General features: G+C 41.1%; 1 protein-coding gene across 2 annotated transcripts in view; it reads right to left on the bottom strand.

Moving 5' to 3' along the window:
- Window positions 1–1,102: 1,102 nt before the first annotated feature.
- Window positions 1,103–23,599, bottom strand: part of LNX2 (ligand of numb-protein X 2) — a 187,704-nt gene continuing 165,207 nt past the window's right edge. For both annotated transcript variants that reach the window (XM_077298294.1, XM_077298295.1), the window contains exons 9-11: window positions 18,673–18,831; window positions 5,567–8,087; window positions 1,103–3,964 (exon numbers count right to left, since the gene is read on the bottom strand). In XM_077298294.1, coding sequence (XP_077154409.1) covers window positions 7,952–8,087; window positions 18,673–18,831 — 295 coding nt within the window. In that variant the 3' untranslated portion in view covers window positions 1,103–3,964; window positions 5,567–7,951. The remainder of the gene's footprint in view (window positions 3,965–5,566; window positions 8,088–18,672; window positions 18,832–23,599) is intronic.

Here is a 23,599-nt window from a genome sequence, read left to right as displayed (position 1 = left end):
TTGCACAACCTTTTGAGACAATCACAGAAAACATATGATTTCTATAACTCTCAATGACACTTCTGTACCAGTCCATGTTGGCTGACTTCTCATGGTTCAGCTCCTTTCACAGATGCACAATAGGATTTCAATCGGGGCTCATAGAAGCCACTTCAGCATAATCCAGTGCTTTGCTCTTAGCCATTCTTGGATCTTTTTAGCTGTGTGTTTTGGGTTATTACCATATGTCCTGTGACTCAGAACAAGCTTTTAACACTGGGCAGCACATTTTGCTCCAGAATTACACAATAGTCTTCAGATATCATTGTACCCTGCACAGATTCAAAACATCCTTTCCCAGGTGCAGCTAAGCAGCCCAAAACACAACCGAGCCTCCTCTATGCTTCACATTAGGTACAATGTTCTTTTATTTGAAGAAACAAAAGAGCACAATAAGACCAAAACACTCTGTTGCCAAAAAATCACAGTAATAAGCAAGTGCTAGTAAAAAGATGGAAAAAACAGGGTATTTGGTTGATACATTTCTTGCAAAAAATGTATACTAATCTGCTCCACCAAGCGTCAAGGTATTCCCATATAGAGCAGTCCTAACTGATGTATGCAATCCCTATCTGATGTATTTAAAAACCTGATCATCTGTATATTGGGGAGTTATCCACCACTCCTTGTGGGCCATTTGCACAAAAGCTCTTTTGTGTCTTCAAGTTTCTTGGTGGTGTGTGAACATGTTTCTACAGACTTGTTCACTCTGCAAGTAGCCCATGTGTTTCTGTTTCCATAATTGTTCTCTTGTGTCCACAAGACTGGTGAGTTATCCACCACTCCTTGTGGGCCATTTGCACACAAGCTGTTCCATTCAGCGTGTCCACATGGACATTTCCTCTCTGAACCCTGCTTATACAGGTAATACACAGATGATCAGGTTTTGAAATACATCAGATAGGGATTGCATACATCAGTTAGGACTGCTCTATATGGGTATACCTTGACGTTTGGTGGAGCAGATTCGTATACATTTTTTGCAAAAAACGTATCAACCAAATACCCTGTTTTTTCCATCTTTTTACTAGCACTTGCTTATTACTGTGATTTCTTTTGCAACAGAGTGTTTTTGGTCTTACTGTGCTCTTTTGTGTCTTCACGTTTCTTGGTGGTGTGTGGACATGTTCCTACAGACTTGTTCACTGTGCAAGTAGCCCACATGTGTCTGTTTCCATAAATGTTCTTTTATTTGTATGCTTCATTTTTGTGTCTGTGAAAATACAGCTCTGGTAAAAATTAAGAGACCACTGCAAAATGTTCAGTTTGCCTGATTTTTCTCTGTATAGGTATATGTTTGAGTAAAATGTAAACTGTTAATTTAGTCTATAAACTTCCGACAACATGTCTCCGAATTTTCAAGCAATAATGTTTGTATTTTTTTTTCTGACAAAGAAAAATGGTCCAAATTGAAAAAAAACCCAATGCTTTCAGACCTCAAATAATGCAAAGAAAACAAGTTCATAATCATTTAGAAACAACAATACTAATGTTTTAACTCAGGAAGAGTTCAGAAATCAATATTTTGTGGAATAACCATGATTTTTAATCACAGCTTTCATGCATCTTGGCATGCTTTCCACCAGTCTTTCACACTGCTTCTGGCGCACAAATGTAAGCAGTTCTTCTTTGTTTGATGGCTTGTGACTATCCATCTTCCTCTTGATTACATTCCAGAGGTTTTCAATGGGGTTCAGGTCTGGAGATTGGGCTGCCCATGACAGGGTTTTGATGTGGTGGTTTCTTAATTTTTGCTAGAGCTGTAGAGATGATGTGACCTGCAAAAAAGCTCCAGTTTTGTCCTATCTGTCCAAAAGGACATTTTTGCAAAAGCTTTGTGGCTTGTCAATATGTATTTTAGCAAAGTGCATTCTCGTTTTTTTAAGATTTGCTTTCAACAGTTGCTTCCTCCTTGGTCGTCTTCCATAAAGTCCACTTTGGCCAAGACAGTGACGGATAGTGGCATCTGACACTGATGTACTTTGACCTTGGAGTTCACTTCCAATGTCTCTGGAAGTTGTTCTGGGTTCTTCGGTTATCATTTGTATTATCAGTCTCTTCAATTTGTCATCAATTTTACTCTTTCAGGGAGGTTGGCTACAGTCCCATAGACCTTAAGCTTCAGACTCTCTTGAGAAAACGCTCTCCTTTGCTTTGTTTGGTCCACGTTCAGTGTGGTACACACCATGATACCAAACAGCACAGTAACTGCATTACACTTTTTAAATAGACAAGACTGACTACTTATAAGTCTGTAGACACCAGTCATGCTAAGTGCAGAACACACCTTAGTTTAACATGTCCACATGGTCAAATTGTTGTCAGTCTTTTTTCGAAGGGTACCATCATTGTTGTCCAGGTCATTTTTGCTAGGTTTTATTTTATTTTTTTGTTGAACCACAATTCAAAAGCAATCTGATTTTCATTAGTTGATATTCAGTAAATTTAAATTGAAAATTACTTTTTTTTTTTTGAGTTTCAAGTTTTGTTAGTGACCATTGTGGGTTTTTCTTGCTTTATCAGAAGGGTACCAACCATTTTGTCCATGTGTCTATATATTGGATACTGCTGAAGGGAATAGCATTGTCTACTACGCTATTCCATCCCCTATCTTGTGGAATAGTGACTGAGACCAGCCACATGGAGGGCAAAAAGTACTTGTTTTGACCACAAAGGGGCTAAAATAGCACTATGAATATGCTTGACATGTTCACTTGGAGCTTTATCGGTGTAAAGTCAACATAGTCTAAAGTGTATGACCAGTTTTTTTTAAAGCCTACCAAATGTATGATGGCAAGACATTGGTGAAATATGGAAAAGAAATCTGACTGCGGGATTAGACTACACAGAGTTTGTTTGCTGGCGTTACCATGAAAAAATATAGGTCTGCACTGAAGCTGTAGACGTAACATAATATTTTCAAAAATAATTATTTTCAAAGTCACTTTATTGTTTTTAATTTTATCTATACTGAAGCAACAAAAATGGTAACAAAGGTGGACCTTTAAAGTATACTTTATAGTAAAAGCAACCAATTGTAGTTTGAGATAACATTATGAGTATGTAGCCTATAGATACTAATTCTGCATGGGAACATCATAGAGATCAATAGCATTTCAGTACTTACACATCAGCACTGTTAATGGCAGCTGTGGATGCTGAATGAAGGCGATGTCCTTTAAAGATGACCCATCCGCTCTGATGACATTTCTGCTTTAGTAAATGCTTGAATTCTACATGAAATTACAAATCTGGCACAACTTTTCTTAGAGCTCTGTGTTGTGCAGTTCCTCTGTTATTTTTTCCAGAATTTTATGAATAAATTTGGTTATAGGATGTTTTGCCCCAGCAGTTCGCTCCCGGGTACATTTCGCCCCCGCACATTTCACCCCCACACATTTCGCCCCCAGCAGTTCGCCCCCGGAGGTCTTCTTCTGCTCATCTTTGCCTGATCTTCTGGCTGTGTGGGCTGGCGATCAGTCGCCATGCTGGATCCGGAGGCCACCACGAGTCCTCTCCTTCCCAGCTTCCTCTTCTTCTGCCTGATCTCATCGCGGCACTGCGCATGTGCAGCAGTTTCTTGGTAACAGGAGAGGCATCCTACCCCCTGGATTGACTGATGAATGGGGCAGGAGTGACTTCATGTCAGTGAGCGGCCAGGAGACATTCGGCCTCACTGCTGCGGTATTCATCATGCTTCATGGATCAGTGATCCAGGCAAGATGAAAAGACAGCCAGAAGCAGAAGAAGACATCACAGGGAACTGCTAGACTGCACTCCGTGATCCAAGGAGCTGCAGCTGCGACAGGTAAGTATGTCAGCTTTTTTGTGTTCTAGGGTGATAATTCCCCTTTAAGGCCAGCCAGAAGTGACACTGGGTGAGCTGCTGAAAAGGCAGCCATAGGAATCCCCAGCAATTGGGGTCCTGTATACAGTGGGGCAAAAAAGTATTTAGTCAGTCAGCAATAGTGCAAGTTCCACCACTTAAAAAGATGAGAGGCGTCTGTAATTTACATCATAGGTAGACCTCAACTATGGGAGACAAACTGAGACAAAAAAAATCCAGAAAATCACATTGTCTGTTTTTTTAACATTTTATTTGCATATTATGGTGGAAAATAAGTGTTTGGTCAGAAACAAAATTTCATCTCAATACTTTGTAATATATCCTTTGTTGGCAATGACAGAGGTCAAACGTTTTCTGTAAGTCTTCACAAGGTTGCCACACACTGTTTTTGCCCATTCCTCCATGCAGATCTCCTCTAGAGCAGTGATGTTTTTGGCTTTTTGCTTGGCAACACGGACTTTCAACTCCCTCCAAAGGTTTTCTATAGGGTTGAGATCTGGAGACTGGCTAGGCCACTCCAGGACCTTGAAATGCTTCTTACGAAGCCACTCCTTCGTTGCCCTGGCGGTGTGCTTTGGATCATTGTCATGTTGAAAGACCCGCCACGTTTCATCTTCAATGCCCTTGCTGATGGAAGGAGGTTTGCACTCAAACTATCACGATACATGGCCCCATTCATTCTTTCATGTACCCGGATCAGTCGTCCTGGCCCCTTTGCAGAGAAACAGCCCCAAAGCATGATGTTTCCACCACCATGCTTTACAGTAGGTATGGTGTTTGATGGATGCAACTCAGTATTCTTTTTCCTCCAAACATGACAAGTTGTGTTTTTACCCAACAGTTCCAGTTTGGTTTCATCAGACCATAGGACATTCTCCCAAAACTCCTCTGGATCATCCAAATGCTCTCTAGCAAACTTCAGACGGGCCCAGACATGTACTGGCTTAAGCAGTGGGACACGTCTGGCACTGCAGGATCTGAGTCCATGGTGGCGTAGTGTGTTACTTATGGTAGGCCTTGTTACATTGGTCCCAGCTCTCTGCAGTTCATTCACTAGGTCCCCCCGCGTGGTTCTGGGATTTTTGCTCACCGTTCTTGTGATCATTCTGACCCCACGGGGTGGGATTTTGCGTGGAGCCCCAGATCGAGGGAGATTATCAGTGGTCTTGAATGTCTTCCATTTTCTAATTATTGCTCCCACTGTTGATTTCTTCACTCCAAGCTGGTTGGCTATTGCAGATTCAGTCTTCCCAGCCTGGTGCAGGGCTACAATTTTGTTTCTGGTGTCCTTTGACAGCTCTTTGGTCTTCACCATAGTGGAGTTTGGAGTCAGACTGTTTGAGGGTGTGCACAGGTGTCTTTTTATACTGATAACAAGTTTAAACAGGTGCCATTACTACAGGTACTGAGTGGAGGAAAGAGGAGACTCTTAAAGAAGAAGTTACAGGTCTGTGAGAGCCAGAAATCTTGATTGTTTGTTTCTGACCAAATACTTATTTTCCACCATAATATGCAAATAAAATGTTAAAAAAACAGACAATGTGATTTTCTGGATTTTTTTGTCTCAGTTTGTCTCCCATAGTTGAGGTCTACCTATGATGTAAATTACAGACGCCTCTCATCTTTTTAAGTGGTGGAACTTGCACTATTGCTGACTGACTAAATACTTTTTTGCCCCACTGTATTTTACCCCCAGGTATGTTCAGGGGGCAAACTGCTGGGGGTGAAATGTGCGGGGGTGAAATGTGCGGGGGCAAAACATCCTGGGGGCCAAATGCTGGGGACGAAATGTGTGGGGGCGAAATGTACCCGAGGGTGAACTGTGGGGGGCAAACTGCTGGGGGCGAATCATCCAAATCCCAATAAATTGGCAGCTGGGTGTTACCAGCTGGGGAGTTGTGTCTTGAGTGTCACACTGGGGCACCAAGGGTCCACCTATAACCAACTCCAGGGCCCCACTTTTTAGCTACATGCAAATGTGACTTTATCCTCAATCACAAATTTATATAATAATGAACCAGGTAGATTGGTAAATGAATAAAATGAATGAAATGAATAAATGAATAAAATGCTGCCTTTGTCTGTACATAGTGATTCAAGTATATAATGTCAAATACTGCTCATATAAGAAGGTGGTGGTCCACTCTTATACAGAGGCCCACCGGGGGATTCTCCTGTACTCCGGATGGCCAGTCCAAGCCTGTGCATCTCTGACCACTCCATGACATTGTCAGTGCTACCAGCTTCATGCTGTGTAGAGACACGCTCCTTTAATAAGGGGGAATAGCAAACGCTCCTTTAATAAGGGGGAATAACAACACCCAGTTGTCAATTTATCCATATAAATAAGGAGGAACATAGAGAAATATCACAGTGCGCAGTTATGAGAAAATAATGCAAGACTTACTGAAACAGACATGTCAGGAGCAGTGACAGATCCTCTTTTAAGGGACCCTATCCACTTAAAAATGCTGAGGAGCTAATTAGACCATTTTATAGAAATTTGGAAAAAAATCAGGATAACTTGTAATTCATTTATTGAAATCCCTGCTCAATTTGTGCTTAGCAGTCATCTGGGAGGTCCTAATCTTCCATATACAGTATATTCAGAGATAGCTTTCAGTCACTGATAAGGACCTCCCACTTGACTACTAAGCCCAAAATGAGCAGGGATTTCAGTGAATAAATTACAAGTTACCCTGAATCTTTTCCTACAAATCCATATACAATCTGCTCAGCCCCTCCATCTCTATAATATGCTGCATGTTCGATGTCACAGGTTCCCTTTAAAAGGAAATCAAATGGATTTTTTTTTATAGTGGGTGATTATATGATCCAAACATAATTTAATTACGTGAGGAGTTTACTAGTCATCTCTTGGGCTCTGTTCACATTTGCGTTGGGGACATTTTTGGCCATTCTGTTATTTGTGATGGCAGAAGAAAAATGAGATTGACCCTATTGATATTGATAGAGACTGCCATCGTCATTTTAGATCTCATTTCAATCGGAGGTCTTGTTACTTGTAGGAACAGATTTACAAAATGATCACATATACTGTCTAAATGGAACAAGAGCAGCCTGCGCTAAAGAAATCCCCTCGGTGTTGAAATATATGCCCCATGAGGTATAGATACCTTCCTCCACAACACTCATCACAGAAACTGTACATCTTTTATTGTCTGGTAGGAACAGGTAGGGAAGCCCCAGGAGTCCCAATCTTGATTGAAGCAATATTACTTGTCTTTATGTCCGACCTTGTAAAAAGTCCACAAACACAAGCACGTCCAAATAGAAATATTGCAGTAAAAATATCAAAAGTTTATCAGACTAACAAAAAAACCACATTCGTTATCAGGTAGGTAAACCTTGAGATGAATCCCCTTGTTCTTTGACAGGATACACTGTATTAAATTGACACCCCCCAAAAAAAAGAGAGAAGAAACAGTTATTGCACAGTACAAAACCCAGTTGCAATTTTTGCTTTGGCCCTCAATATTGTTTGCATTTGTATTTTTGGGGAATTTTCAAATCCGCCACAGGCAGATGAATGATATCATTCTAAGAGGACACAAATTATTGGCAATGTCCCGATGAGGTAAACCAATAAAAAGGTCCCACAGCAGCACAAAAGTCTATAAAGAAATGCAGCAGGCGTTGGGTGGTGGTTCGGCTTTTACATTTACAGAGAAAAATTCTGAATATTACAGGTAATTTTGTTGCCGACAATGTAGCGAGGGCCATCGAACACTATAACCGTGGCACAAAAGAAAACCCCCAAAAACAAAATATTTACTCCATGTCTTGACATAACCTCTACGGCAAAACTTTATTGTATATGAGCCGATAGTGCAGCACGATCTACAGACTCCCGTCAATATATGGTTTTAGGATGGCTGGAAGAAAAGCAATGGCGCCTTGATACCGGACCAAGTGAGCATGTCCGAGTCCCATGTGGATCACTTCTGAACATCTTTCTATGAAGTGATTGATGCTGAGATGAGGAACAGCTCTGGACTAGATTGAGAGCACAGAAGATGTATCATCGCGGCATTAGAGAGTTACTTAGACCAGGCTCCCGGGCCATGAGATCACGCTAAGTGTGACTTTGCTCCTTTGTTCTTTCAGCATTGGGACAAGAGCCGAGTGGCTCATTCCCACGGTAGATAAGCCATTAACTGCAACAATCATGTCTCCACACCTGTAATAGAAGATACATCACATCTAGTTAGAAATAAGAGGTTCCAAAGTCAATCCACTGGAAAAAAAAGAAAATAAAAATAACAGCAAACATGGGAAAAACATGCAAATTAGCTCTCTTCTGGAAGGAAAGATATTTATATTGTTTGTACCACCTAGAGGATGTAACTACCCTACATGTCAAGGTCTAATCCCTATAACCCCTTCTTGTCGTGGCCCATGTTCATTTTTGAGCTTTCCTTTTTTTTTCCTTCCAACTCATCCAAGAGCCATAGCGTTTATTATTTTTCTGTTGAAATAGATATATCAGATTTTGTATTTTTGGGAGGCAAGTTGTAGTTGTAGTTGAATGGCACAATTCATTTTACTATACAGTTAGGTCCATATATATTTGGACAGAGACAACATTTTTCTAATTTTGGTTATAGACATTACCACAATGAATTTTAAACAAAACAATTCAGATGCAGTTGAAGTTCAGACTTTCAGCTTTCATTTGAGGGTATCCACAATAAAATTGGATGAAGGGTTTAGGAGTTTCAGCTCCTTAACATGTGCGACCCTGTTTTTAAAGGGACCAAAAGTAATTGGACAATTGACTCCAAGGCTTTTTCATGAACAGGTGTGGGCAATCCCTTCGTTATGTCATTCTCAATTAAGCAGATAAAAGGCGTGGAGTTGATTTGAAGTGTGGTGCTTGCATTTGGAAGGTTTTGCTGTGAAGTAAACATGCGGTCAAAGGAGCTCTCCATGCAAGTGAAACAAGCCATCCTTAAGCTGCGAAAACAGAAAAAAACTAGCCGAGAAATTGCTACAATATTAGGAGTGGCAAAATCTACAGTTTGGTAGATCCTGAGAAAGAAAGAAAGCACTGGTGAACTCAACAATGCAAAAAGACCTGGGCGCCCACGGAAGACAACAGTGGTGGAGGATAGAAGAATAATCTCCATGGTGAAGAGAAACCCCTTCACAACAGCCAACCAAGTGACCAACACTCTCCCGGAGGTCGGCGTATCAATATCCAAATCTACCATAAAGAGAAGACTGCATGAAAGTAAATACAGAGGGTTCACTGCACGGTGCAAGCCACTAATAAGCATCAAGAATAAAAAGGCTAGACTGGAGTTTGCTAAAAAACATCTAAAAAAGCCAGCACAGTTCTGGAAGAACATTCTTTGGACAGATGAAACCAAGATCAACCTCTACCAGAATGATGGAAAGAGAGAAGTATGGCGAAGGCGTGGTACAGCTCATGATCCAAAGCATACCACATCATCTGTAAAACACGGCGGAGGCAGTGTGATGGCTTGGGCATGCATGGCTGCCAGTGGCACTGGGTCACTAGTGTTTATTGATGATGTGACACAGGACAGAAGCAGCAGAATGAATTCTGAGGTATTCAGAGCCATACTGTGTGCTCAGATCCAGCCAAATGCAGCCAAACTGATTGGTCCTCGTTTCATACTACAGATGGACAATGACCCAAAACATAAAGCCAAAGCAACCCAGGAGTTTATTAAAGCAAAGAAGTGGAATATTCTTGAATGGCCAAGTCAGTCACCTGATCTCAACCCAATTGAGCAGCATTTCACTTGTTAAAGACTAAACTTCAGACAGAAAGGCCCACAAACAAACAGCAACTGAAAACCACCGCAGTGAAGGCCTGGCAGAGCATCAAAAAGGAGGAAACACAGCGTCTGGTGATGTCCATGAGTTCAAGACTTCAGGCAGTCATTCCCAACTAAGGGTTTTCAGCCAAGTACTAAAAATGAACATTTTATTTAAAATTATTGAATCTGTCCAATTACTTTTGGTCCTTTTAAAAACAGGGTGGCACATGTTAAGGAGCTGAAACTCTTAAACCCTTCATCCGATTTTAATGTGGATAGCCTCAAATGAAAGCTGAAAGTCTGAACTTCAACTGCATCTGAATTGTTTTGTTTAAAATTCATTGTGGTATTGTCTATAACCAAAACTAGAAAAATGTTGTCTCTGTCCAAATATATATGGACCTAACTGTATCATGTAATGAAAACAATTACATGTTGGAAAAAAAAAATCCCTATTGTATTTTTGCTTTGTTTTTATGGTGTTAATTGTGCAGTAAAAATGACCTGGCACTATTATTTTATAGGTAAGTATAATTAATTCAATACCAAACGTATATACTTTCTTTTCTATTTATGTGAAAAAAATATATAAATAACAATTTTATATATATAAAAAACTAAATGAATTTGTTTCATCAATTTCTGAGATATGTAACTTTTGCTATTTTTCCGTTCATGGAGCTGCGTGACGACTATTTTTTTTGTGTGGCAAGCTGATGTTTCTATTGATATCATTTTGCAGTGCATAAACGTTAAAAGTTTTTTTTATGGCTTTTTGTTGCAATTTTGTAAAAATTCTGCTATTTAATTTTTTTTCTCTTTATGGATTAATTAATTAACTGTTTTGATAGATTGGACTTTTGTGGATGCGACAATAGCAAATATACAGTACTTATTTTATTCTATCTTTAACGCAGGAGAAAGGCTTGATTTTGAAATCTTATATTTTTTAAAACTTTTTTTTTTTTAGACTCTTTAGTGGACTCAACCCTGTGATTATATTGCAGTATATAGAACAAGTAATGTCCTCCTCTGACGTTCAAGCCACAGGCTTAGCTTGCAGGATAACAAAGATGGCGGCTATGACGGCCTTCATCAGGAGTCCAACAGAAGCCTGTGTGCAATTGCATAATTTAATTTCAATCTCAAGTCGTTGAATTTACAGGCAGATTTAGGCTGTGTAACACAGCTGGTGTCTGCCAGGTATGGTGCAGGCTCAGATCCTGAGGCCGCTCCATAAATGGAACCGGACGTAGGACGCACTGTTATATAATATGATAGAAACTTTTTGCAGGGGTTCTGTGGGAATAAAAAAAAGGAGAAAGAGGTATTTATAAATAAATACCTTTTATAATTATAAAATCACACTTGTTTTTGTATGGAAGTAATCGCTGTAAAACATCAGAAAGGCCGCTGCCTTGTTACTACTGACAGAGACTTGTCCTAGAAGGTTAGGACAGGTCAGGTGCCTGGGAGAATGTGCTGTAGGAAGATAAAGATCTGCTGCTGCCTTTCTGATGTACTAAACTGATTACTTTCATATAAAAACAAGCTTTATTTGCTAATTAAAGGTATTTAATAACTTATTTCAAATTACAAATGATTTCTGTTGCCAGGGAACACTTTTAATGGCACTTGCAACATCACTATGGATATTATCCAAGACATACAGTTGTGTGAAAAAGGGTTTGCCCCCTTCCTGATTTCCTGTTATTTTACATATTTGTCACACTTAAATGTTTCAGATCACCAAACAAAATTTAAATACTAGACAAAGATAACGCAAAATGCAGTTTATAAATGAAGGTCTTTATTATTAAATGAAAGAGAAATCCAAACCTATAGGGCCTTGTGTGAAAAAGTGATTGCACCTCCCCCCCTTAAAACATAAAGTAACTGTACTGTAGTTTATCACATCTTTGAGAAGCGAAGTTCAAATTCCCTGGCCATACCCAGACCTAATTACTGCCACACCTGTTCTCAATCACAAAATCACTTAAATAGAACCTGCCTGACAAAGTGAAGTAGACAAAAAGATCCTCAAAAGCTAGACATCATGACGTGATCCAAAGAAATTCTAGAAGAAATGAGAGATGGAGTAATTGAAATCTATTGGTCTGGAAAAGGTTATAAAGCCATTTCTCAAACTTTGGGACTCCAGTGAACCACAGTGAGAGCCATTATCCACAAATGGCACAGTGGTGAACCTTCCCAGCAGTGGCCAGATGACCAAAATTACCCCTAAAGTGAGGCGATGACTCATTCAAGAGGTCACAAAAGATCCCACAACAATATCCAAAGAACTGCAGGCCTCACTTGCCTCAGCTATGGTCAGTATTCATGACTCCACTATAAGAAAGAGACTTGGAAAAAATAGCTTGCATAGCAGAGTTCCAAGACGAAACCCACTGATGAGCAATAAGAACATAAAGGCTTGTTTCAATTTTGCCAGAAAACATCTTGATGATCCCCAAGACTTTTGGGAGAATACTCTGTGGACTAAAGAAACAAAAGATGAGCTTTTTGAAAGGTGTATGTCCCATTACATCTGGCGTAGAGGTAACACAGCATTTCAGAAAAGGCACATCATGCCAACAGTAAAATATGGTGGTGGCAGTGTGTTGGTCTGGGGCTATTTTTCTGCTTCAGGACCTGGAAGGCTTGCTGTGATAAATGGAACCATGAAATCTGCCGTCTATCAAAAAATCCTGAAGGAGAATATCCAGCCATTTGTTCTTGACCTCAAGCTGAAGTACACTTGGGTTATGCAGCAAGATAATGATCCAAAACACAACAGCAAGTCCACCTATGAATGGCTTAAGAAAAACAAAATTAAGACTTTGGAGTGGCCTAGTCAAAATCTTGACCTTAATCCGATTGAGATGATATGGCATGACCTTAAAAAGACGGTTCATGCTCGGAAACCCTCCAATGTGGCCGAATTACAACAATTCTGCAAAGTTGAGTGGGTCAAAATTCATCCAGAGAGTAGTAATGGACTCATTGCCAGTTATCAGAAACAATTGATTGCAGTTGTTGCTGGTAAGGGTGGCCCAACCAGTTATTAGATTTAGGGGGCAATCACTTTTTCACACAGGGATCAATAGGTTTGGATTTCATTTTCCCTTAATAATAAAGACCTTCATTTAAAAACTGCATTTTTGTGTTTTCTCGTCTTATCTTTGTTTAATATTTGAATTTGTTTGGTGATCTGAAGAAACATTTAAGTGTAACAAACATGCAAAAGAATAGGAAATCAGGAAGGGAGCAAACACTTTTCCACACATGGTACACCCATCTATAGATAGCTGTTTCAGTGTACTTGCCCTTCATCTGTGCAGAGCTGGGTTTGCTAGGCTGATTTTAATATCAAATACATCAAAGCTTGTGCAATACTTTGACAAGAAAAGATAAAACTAATTAAAAGGCATTTTCCATCTATGCTATTTTCAACATTAGGGCCATCAGCTCTCTGCTAATCTGTCTTATGCAGACAGGTCTTCGTGTGTATTTAAAAACGCTTGGCAATTTGAGTAAGAGATGTAGTTATGATGCTATAGAATGGGAGGCACTGCAGTGGGAAGTAGTGGGAAGTAGCCCATTGGAGAACCAAACATGATTCCTAAATTTTATTCCTACTGCAATTTTTTTTTTTACAAAAAGAGCTGCAATTTTTTGCTACCTATTTGGATTACATAAAGCTTTGTGATCACTGCTTATTCTACTTTTTCTCTGAGTGGGAGAAAGGGGCACGTTGAATAAAAATTATACATTTTTATAGAGTTCACAGAGGTAAGGGGGATATTTCAGTAGTTTGACTATATCAATGCCAATTAAGTTTTTTTTATTTTATATTTATTTAAAAAAAAAAAATAGGAAAAGACAATCTGGTGCTGTAAACCGGTGAATGTGCTACTGTAAACAGGTGAATGTGCTGCTGTAAACAGGTGAATGTGGTACTGTAAACAGGTGAATGTGCTGCTGTAAACAGGTGAATGTGCTGCTGTAAACATGTGAATGTGGTACTATAAACAGGTGAATGTGCTGCTGTAAACATGTGAACGTGGTGCTGTAAACAGGTGAATGTGCTGCTGTAAACAGGTGAATGTGCTACTGTAAACAGGTGAATGTGCTGCTGTAAACAGGTGAATGTGGTACTGTAAACAGGTGAATGTGCTGCTGTAAACAGGTGAATGTGGTACTGTAAACAGGTGAATGTGTTGCTGTAAACAGGTGAATGTGCTGCTGTAAACAGGTGAATGTGCTGCTGTAAACAGGTGAATGTGGTACTATAAACAGGTGAATGTGCTGCTGTAAACAGGTGAATGTGCTGCTGTAAACAGGTGAATGTGGTAATGTAAACAGGTGAATGTGGTACTGTAAACAGGTGAATGTGCTGCTGTAAACAGGTGAATGTGTTGCTGTAAACAGGTGAATGTGCTGCTGTAAACAGGTGAATGTGCTGCTGTAAACAGGTGAATGTGCTGTTGCAAACAGGTGAATGTGCTGCTGTAAACAGGTGAATGTGCTACTGAAAACAGGTGAATGTGGTACTGTAAACAGGTGAATGTGGTACTGTAAACAGGTGAATGTACAGCTGTAAACAGGTGAATGTGCTGTTGCAAACAGGTGAATGTGGTACTGTAAACAGGTGAATGTGGTACTGTAAACAGGTGAATGTACTGCTGTAAACAGGTGAATGTGCTGCAGCAAACAGGTGAATGTGGTACTGTAAACAGGTGAATGTGCTGCTGTAAACAGGTGAATGTGCTGCTGTAAACAGGTGAATGTGGTACTGTAAACAGGTGAATGTACTGCTGTAAACAGGTGAATGTGCTGTTGCAAACAGGAGAATGTGGTACTGTAAACAGGTGAATGTGGTACTGTAAACAGGTGAATGTGCTGCTGATGTGCTGCTGTAAACAGGTGAATGTGGTACTGTAAACAGGTGAATGTGCTGCTGTAAACAGGTGAATGTGCTACTGTAAACAGGTGAATGTGGTACTGTAAACAGGTGAATGTGCTGCTGTAAACAGGTGAATGTGCTACTGTAAACAGGTGAATGTGATACTGTAAACAGGTGAATGTGCTGCTGTAAACAGGTGAATGTGCTGTTGCAAACAGGTGAATGTGGTACTGTAAACAGGTGAATGTGCTGCTGTAAACAGGTGAATGTGCTGCTGTAAACAGGTGAATGTGGTACTGTAAACAGGTGAATGTACTGCTGTAAACAGGTGAATGTGCTGTTGCAAACGGGTGAATGTGGTACTGTAAACAGGTGAATGTGCTGCTGTAAACAGGTGAATGTGCTGCTGTAAACAGGTGAATGTGCTGTTGCAAATAGGTGAATGTGGTACTGTAAACAGGTGAATGTGGTACTGTAAACAGGTGAATGTGCTGCTGTAAACAGGTGAATGTGCTGCTGTAAACAGGTGAATGTGGTACTGTAAACAGGTGAATGTGCTGCTGTAAGCAGGTGAATGTGCTGTTGCAAACAGGATAATGTGCTGCTGTAAACAGGTGAATGTGCTACTGTAAACCGGTTGAATGTGGTACTGTAAACAGGTGAATGTGGTACTGTAAACAGGTGAATGTGCTACTGTAAACAGGTGAATGTGGTACTGTAAACAGGTGAATGTGCTGCTGTAAACAGGTGAATGTGCTGCTGTAAACAGGTGAATGTGCTACTGTAAACAGGTAAATGTGCTGCTGTAAACAGGTGAATGTGGTACTGTAAACAGGTGAATGTGGTACTGTAAACAGGGGAATGTGGTACTGTAAACAGGTGAATGTGCTGTTGCAAACAGGTGAATGTGCTGCTGTAAACAGGTGAATGTGCTACTGTAAACAGGTGAATGTGCTGTTGCAAACAGGTGAATGTGGTACTGTAAACAGGTGAATGTGGTACTGTAAACAGGTGAATGTGGTACTGTAAACAGGTGAATGTGTTGTTGCAAACAGGTGAATGTGCTGCTGTAAACAGGTGAATGTGGTACTGTAAACCGGTTGAATGTGGTACTGTAAACAGGTGAATGTGGTACTGTAAACAGGTGAATGTACTGCTGTAAGCAGGTGAATGTGCTGTTGCAAACAGGTGAATGTGGTACTGTAAACAGGTGAATGTGGTACTGTAAACAGGTGAATGTGGTGCTGTAAACAGGTGAATGTGCTGTTGCAAACAGGTGAATGTGGTACTGTAAACAGGTGAATGTGCTGCTGTAAACAGGTGAATGTGCTGCTGTAAACAGGTGAATGTGGTACTGTAAACAGGTGAATGTGCTGCTGTAAACAGGTGAATGTGCTACTGTAAACAGGTGAATGTGGTACTGTAAACAGGTGAATGTGGTACTGTAAACAGGTGAATGTACTGCTGTAAGCAGGTGAATGTGCTGTTGCAAACAGGTGAATGTGGTACTGTAAACAGGTGAATGTGCTGCTGTAAACAGGTGAATGTGCTGCTGTAAACAGGTGAATGTGCTGTTGCAAACAGGTGAATGTGGTACTGTAAACAGGTGAATGTGGTACTGTAAACAGGTGAATGTGGTACTGTAAACAGGTGAATGTGCTGTTGCAAACAGGTGAATGTGGTACTGTAAACAGGTGAATGTGGTACTGTAAACAGGTGAATGTGCTGCTGTAAACAGGTGAATGTGCTGTTGCAAACAGGATAATGTGCTGCTGTAAACAGGTGAATGTGCTACTGTAAACCGGTTGAATGTGCTACTGTAAACAGGTGAATGTGGTACTGTAAACAGGTGAATGTGCTACTGTAAACAGATGAATGTGGTACTGTAAACAGGTGAATGTGCTGCTGTAAACAGGTGAATGTGCTACTGTAAACAGGTGAATGTGCTGCTGTAAACAGGTGAATGTGCTGCTGTAAACAGGTGAATGTGCTACTGTAAACAGGTGAATGTGCTGTTGCAAACAGGTGAATGTGGTACTGTAAACAGGTGAATGTGGTACTGTAAACAGGTGAATGTGGTACTGTAAACAGGTGAATGTGGTAGTGTAAACAGGTGAATGTGCTGTTGCAAACAGGTGAATGTGCTGCTGTAAACAGGTGAATGTGCTACTGTAAACCGGTTGAATGTGGTACTGTAAACAGGTGAATGTGGTACTGTAAACAGGTGAATGTACTGCTGTAAGCAGGTGAATGTGCTGTTGCAAACAGGTGAATGTGGTACTGTAAACAGGTGAATGTGGTACTGTAAACAGGTGAATGTGCTGCTGTAAACAGGTGAATGTGCTGTTGCAAACAGGTGAATGTGGTACTGTAAACAGGTGAATGTGCTGTTGCAAACAGGTGAATGTGGTACTGTAAACAGGTGAATGTGGTACTGTAAACAGGTGAATGTGCTGCTGTAAACAGGTGAATGTGCTGTTGCAAACAGGATAATGTGCTGCTGTAAACAGGTGAATGTGCTACTGTAAACCGGTTGAATGTGGTACTGTAAACAGGTGAATGTGGTACTGTAAACAGGTGAATGTGCTACTGTAAACAGGTGAATGTGGTACTGTAAACAGGTGAATGTGCTGCTGTAAACAGGTGAATGTGCTACTGTAAACAGGTGAATGTGCTGCTGTAAACAGGTGAATGTGCTGCTGTAAACAGGTGAATGTGCTACTGTAAACAGGTGAATGTGGTACTGTAAACAGGTGAATGTGCTGCTGTAAACAGGTGAATGTGCTACTGTAAACAGGTGAATGTGCTACTGTAAACAGGTGAATGTGCTGTTGCAAACAGGTGAATGTGGTACTGTAAACAGGTGAATGTGGTACTGTAAACAGGTGAATGTGGTACTGTAAACAGGTGAATGTGGTACTGTGAACAGGTGAATGTGCTGCTGTAAACAGGTGAATGTGGTACTGTAAACAGGTGAATGTGGTACTGTAAACAGGTGAATGTGCTGCTGTAAACAGGTGAATGTGGTACTGTAAACAGGTGAATGTGCTACTGTAAACAGGTGAATGTGCTACTGTAAACAGGTGAATGTGCTGTTGTAAACAGGTGAATGTGCTACTGTGAATAGCTTAATTTGCTGCTGGTTCAAAAAGAAGCAGCAATGTTGCTCTAAGCACGGTGGCTCAGCAGTTAGTACTGCAGTCTTGCAGCACTGGGGTCTTGGGTTCAAATCCCACCAAGGACAACATTTCCAAGGAGTTTGTATGTTCTCCGCTTTACTCCAAAGACATACTATGAGCCCAAAGGGAACAGTGCTGACAATGTCTGTAAAGCACTGTGGAATTAAATAAGTGAGTAAAATAAATAAATAACCTTTAAAGTAGCATTCCAGCACCACGCACACGTGCATCAAAGGTGAGCGGTGCAGATGACGTTACTTCCACATAACCTGACAAGGAGCGTGCACAATTGGCAAGTACATTATGCATGTCCTATTCAAGTGGACAGGACAAGAGCATGGTGCCCACGTCTTGGCCGGTGTGTGGTGTTGTAACATCATCTATATATACAGTAGAGAAAAGGGGAGCAGCAATCCTCTGTGGTGGTGGCGTCAATTCAATTAAAGTTATTTTCCTCATATGTGATTGTAATAAACACACGTTTTTCCTTAAGTACTCCGATGCAGTAGTCATCAGCGTTAGGAAACCCCTTTAACTCATGGAAGGCAATGCACCTGATCAAAAAGCATTACCAATCCAAGCAAAGACGGCAGACACACAAGGGTCTCACGTGACCCAGGTAGCTGGACATCGCCAGTATAAACTCTATATTGTAGTATTGGTCACCAGAAGACCTAGATTCTTTTATCCTCTCCCTACGTGTGCATTTTTGCAGTCCGCTATACTACTTCCACCAGACTGGAGATTTTCTGGATGCTTTTACACGTGATTGGAGAAAGCGCTATAAATATAGTTACTTTTCTGCCATTTATTAATACATACAGATATCAGGTGGAGACTAAAAACAGTCTCTGCTGTTGCAGGTGGCTTCCTCTGCTGAATCATACTCACTTAAGGCGTCCGTCATAGTACGCAGGTGTCCCCAAAACTATGGTTTTAATGAAGAAGGGCTGATTTGTGTGGTTCTCCTCATAACCACCAACTATGCTAAAGCCCCAGCTGCCCAAACTGCTTCTTCTTAAAATGACATCATGGCAGCTATGCAGACAGCTGAAAAAAGAAGAAAAAATATTGTAAAACGTTTCTAAATTAGTTAATATATTTACAGTTTGCATTAGCAATGTGAAGACTAACTCTTCATATATATTATATTTTGGTCAATATGTACTAAACCAATCGAAGAGCAGCTTTCTTCCAGACACAGCGCCACTTTTTTCTGCAGGCTGTGTATGGTATTGCAGCTTTGCCCTTGTTTACTTCAATGGGACTAAATATCAGACACAATCCAAGGAATACAGAATACAAGCGCAGTATTATGAAAGAAAGCAGATCTGTTCCTTTCTGCCTCTAACTCCCTGTAGGCCACATGTAGTGGGAAACACGTTTATGAACACTGTGTTAAAAGAAAACCATTCCTTGTTTCCCATAGCAACCAATCACAGCACAGCTTTCATTTTACCAGAGCTGTTTAGGAAATGGAAACTGAGTTGTGATTGGTTGCTATGGGCGACAAAGACAATTTTTCTTTTTAGACAGTTTTGATCTTGTTCCGGAGGTCTGCAATATGGTGACCATAGAATTTTCTCATCCCGGACTGGGAGATTTTTTTTTTTCATAGGAAAACAAAATGTGGCATGTTTCATCACATGCTGTATTACACAAATGTGATCCCTAGAGGCATGACGTACAAAAGTGTCTCATAAACAACAATAACATGGTCCCATGAAGACTCTGTGTGACACCATAGGGCACATGGATGGCTCCTTAATGTCGATGGTCAAGTAAATAACAGAACCGGAACACATAGGCCGGATTCACACATCAGTGTGTTGTGGTCCGAGAACGAGGTCCGAGTACACACTGTAATGTTGGGACCGGCCGCGGGTCTCCTGTCCCAAACTAGTCAGCCTGATATAAGGCTATGAAGCTGCTTACTTCAGGTCGAAAGACCCGCGGTCGGTCCAAACTTTAACGTCTGTACTCGGACCACAATCCGGCCTACCAGTGTATCAAAGATCATGTGGGGTTTTATTATCCAGAAAAAATGGACAATTGTTCTTCAGATGGTAGCTGTATGGCATCCATTTTTTTACACACCTATTGAAATCTATGGTTGAGGATCTAATCTAAAAAATGGATGAGACCAGCGCCATCTGTGATTTTTTTCCACACCGTCTGTCAATCTGTCTAAAAATGTTCACGAGATTGGTCTGTGTGTGTGTGTGGTCTGCTTTCCACTGTGACCTGTCATCAGCAAAAATGCTATTAAGCTACAGATATGGGGTAAATCTGCAGGTAAATAGCCCAACTTTTCCAACCTCTCATCATAGGAGACGCCTTCCGTCCTCTGTAATAATCTAGCGGCCATCTTTGAACTGACTAACTTCTGAATATGTTCAGTCCCCGCTCTGATTATACAGAGTAAGGCCGGCGTCACACTGGCGAGTTTTACGGACGTATGAGCGCATAAACTACGTCCGTAAAACTCGCAAAATAAACGGCACAATTATTCTCAATGGGGCTGCTCCTATTAGCCGTATATTACGGTTCAGTATTATACGGCTTTCTACGGCCGTACAAAATCGCAGCATGCTGCGTTTGTCACCGTATTGCGCAAAAAAATCGCCAATGAAAGTTTATGGGGGCGAGAAAAATACGGATTCCACACGGACCAGCAGTGTGACTTGCGAGAAATACGCAGCGGTGTTAGTGAAAAGTCGGTAATTCAATTGCCGGCTTTTCATTTCTCCTGCACAAACCCGACAGGATATGAGACATGGTTTACATACAGTAAACCATCTCATATCCCCTTTTTTTTTGCATATTCCACACTACTAATGTTAGTAGTGTGTATGTGCAAAATTTCAGCGCTGTAGCTGCTAAAATAAAGGGTTAAATGACGGAAAAAATTGGCGTGGGCTCCCGCGCAATTTTCTCCGCCAGAGTGGTAAAGCCAGTGACTGAGGGCAGATATTAATAGCCAGGAGAGGGTCCATGGTTATTGGCCCCCCCGTGGCTAAAAACATCTGCCCCCAGCCACCCCAGAAAAGGCACATCTGGAAGATGCGCCTATTCTGGCACTTGGCCACTCTCTTCCCACTCCCTGTAGCGGTGGGATATGGGGTAATGAAGGGTTAATGCCACCTTGCTATTGGAAGGTGACATTAAGCCAGATTAATAATGGAGAGGCGTCAATTATGACACCTATCCATTATTAATCCAATTGTAGGAAAGGGTTAAAAACACACACACATTATTAAAAAGTATTTTAATGAAAGAAACAAACAGGTTGTTGTAATAATTTATTGCTCTCTCAATCCATCAGGAACACCCTCGCTTGGCAAAATAATAACCGCACAAGATACATACCTTCTGATGTCAGATCACGTCCCACGATGTAATCCATCTGAAGGGGTTAACTAATATTACAGGCACGAGCTGCGATAAACCACTCGCTCGTGCCTGTAATCCCCGGGTGCTGAAAGGAAAGCTAGATCTGTACTTACATTGAGTCGCGGTGATGCGCCCTCTGGTGGATGTTCTCATGAACTGCAGCCTGGGAACTTTTTCCCACGCTCCAGGTCATATGAGGACATCCACCAGGGGGCGCATCACCGCGACTGAAGGAAATGTAGGTCAATGACCTACATTTCATTCATTCTCCGGGGAATTACAGGCACGAGCACAGCTGCCTTTGCAGGGCACCTGCTTGTAAATTATTTTAACCCCTTCCTATGGATTACCTCGTGGGACGTGACGGTTCAACAGAGGGTATGTATCTTGTGCGTTTATTATTTTGCCAAGCGAGGGTGTTGCTGATGGATTGAGCGAGCAATAAATTATTAAAACAACCTGTTTGTTTCTTTCATTAAAATACTTTTTAATCATGTGTGTGTGTTTTTTAACCCTTTCCTACAATTGGATTAATAATGGATAGGTGTCATAATTGACGCCTCTCCATTATTAATCTGGCTTAATGTCACCTTCCAATAGCAAGGTGGCATTAACCCTTCATTACCCCATATCCCACCGCTACAGGGAGTGGGAAGAGAGTGGCCAAGTGCCAGAATAGGCACATCTTCCAGATGTGCCTTTTCTGGGGTGGCTGGGGGCAGATGTTTGTAGCCACGGGGGGGCCAATAACCATGGACCCTCTCCTGGCTATTAATATCTGCCCTCAGTCACTGGCTTTACCATTCTGGCGGAGAAAATTGCGCGGGAGCCCACGCCAATTTTTTCCGTCATTTAACCCTTTATTTTAGCAGCTACAGCGCTGAAATTTTGCACATACACACTACTAACATTAGTAGTGTGGAATATGCAAAAAAAAAGGGGATATGAGATGGTTTACTGTATGTAAACCATGTCTCATATCATGTCGGGTTTGTGCAGGAGAAATGAAAAGCCGGCAATTGAATTACCGGCTGTTCACATAGATCGCGCTGAATGAAATCTAAATACAGAATATATATATATGTGTCTCAATGACATATATATATATATATATATATATATATATATATATATATATATATATACACTGTATAAATGTTTTCCCTAACATTTGAGCACATAAATCCATTAGATGTCGGTTTTGCAAGCCTGCGAGAAAATCTCGCAGTACGGATGCCATACGGATTACATACGGAGGATGCCATGCGCAAAATACGCTGACACACCCTGACTACGGATCAATATTTTGGGAACATTTCTCCGTATTACGGCCGTAGTACGGACGTAAAAAAACGGACCGTATTGTCTTACGCCGAGTGTGACGCCGGCCTAACCTGTAACCGCGCCCCGGCCCTGACTGACACTGGCTCAGCATTATGGCCGGATGTGACTCAGGGCCGAGGGCTGCTGCTCTCTATCCTCAGAGCGGTGACTGAACACGTTGCGGGGTGACTAAAATCTGAACACAGCCGGGGAATAAAGTTAATTTTGTCCCCGCAGCGTTCAGTTATGTGTTGGGCGTCGGGCAGGTTAGTAACACTATTAACCTGCAGAATAACCCCATAACCCCATATCTGCAGGTTAATTGCGTTTTTATTTCCTGGTGACAGGTTCCCTTTAACATACCCTTACAAAGACACGTTACTAAGAGTCTGTGTGAAAAAAAAAAAATCGCAAATGGCGCTAGATTTAGATTGGCCCACAGGAAAGCCGTTGAATCCCCTGGTGGCCCCTGTGCATGAGTAGGCCCCCAACATAAACAGTGTTTGGCACTGTACACATATATAGACAAACGCAACAACTCGTCATTCATTTAACATACTGCATAATTTATTATATAGAAAATGAATTTGTGAAAAGGCTGAACAGTGGGGCCTCAGCGTCATTGTTACTGGTGACCCCCTGCCACCACAGGTATCATTATGGTCTTTTGGTCACTTCATATGTGTGTGTTGTTTTGTGGACATTGGCCCCGATGCATTATGACTGGCGCTTCATACCCCAGTCTTATTGATGGGCAAGCAGAAATAAGATGTGGCTAATTTATTAAGGAGGCACACGTCACTTTATGAATTACACACATAACATCAGAGGAACGCTGCCACTTATTATTTCTTGGACTGGCATCACCTCGCATCCTCTCGCCCCAATTCCTCTCCAGCTTTGCTCATCTTAGTGGGGATGTCCAAATCTGGACAAAAGTTGAAATATTTTTAAGCAACTACTTGTTGCACCAAATTTTTGCAGGTGTTTTACGTCAACATTCAGGCATAAACACCATGATGAAATGGAGACCATGGGCAAAATATCTCCTGCCTTTGCCTGTGGAAACGTACCCTTACTTAAACATAACACAAAAGTGCAG

This window comes from Ranitomeya variabilis, chromosome 3 (genome assembly GCF_051348905.1).
Source record: "Ranitomeya variabilis isolate aRanVar5 chromosome 3, aRanVar5.hap1, whole genome shotgun sequence".
Classification (NCBI taxonomy): domain Eukaryota; kingdom Metazoa; phylum Chordata; class Amphibia; order Anura; family Dendrobatidae; genus Ranitomeya; species Ranitomeya variabilis.
Note: the sequence above shows the minus strand (reverse complement) of the source record. Positions and strands in the feature narration are given on the sequence as shown.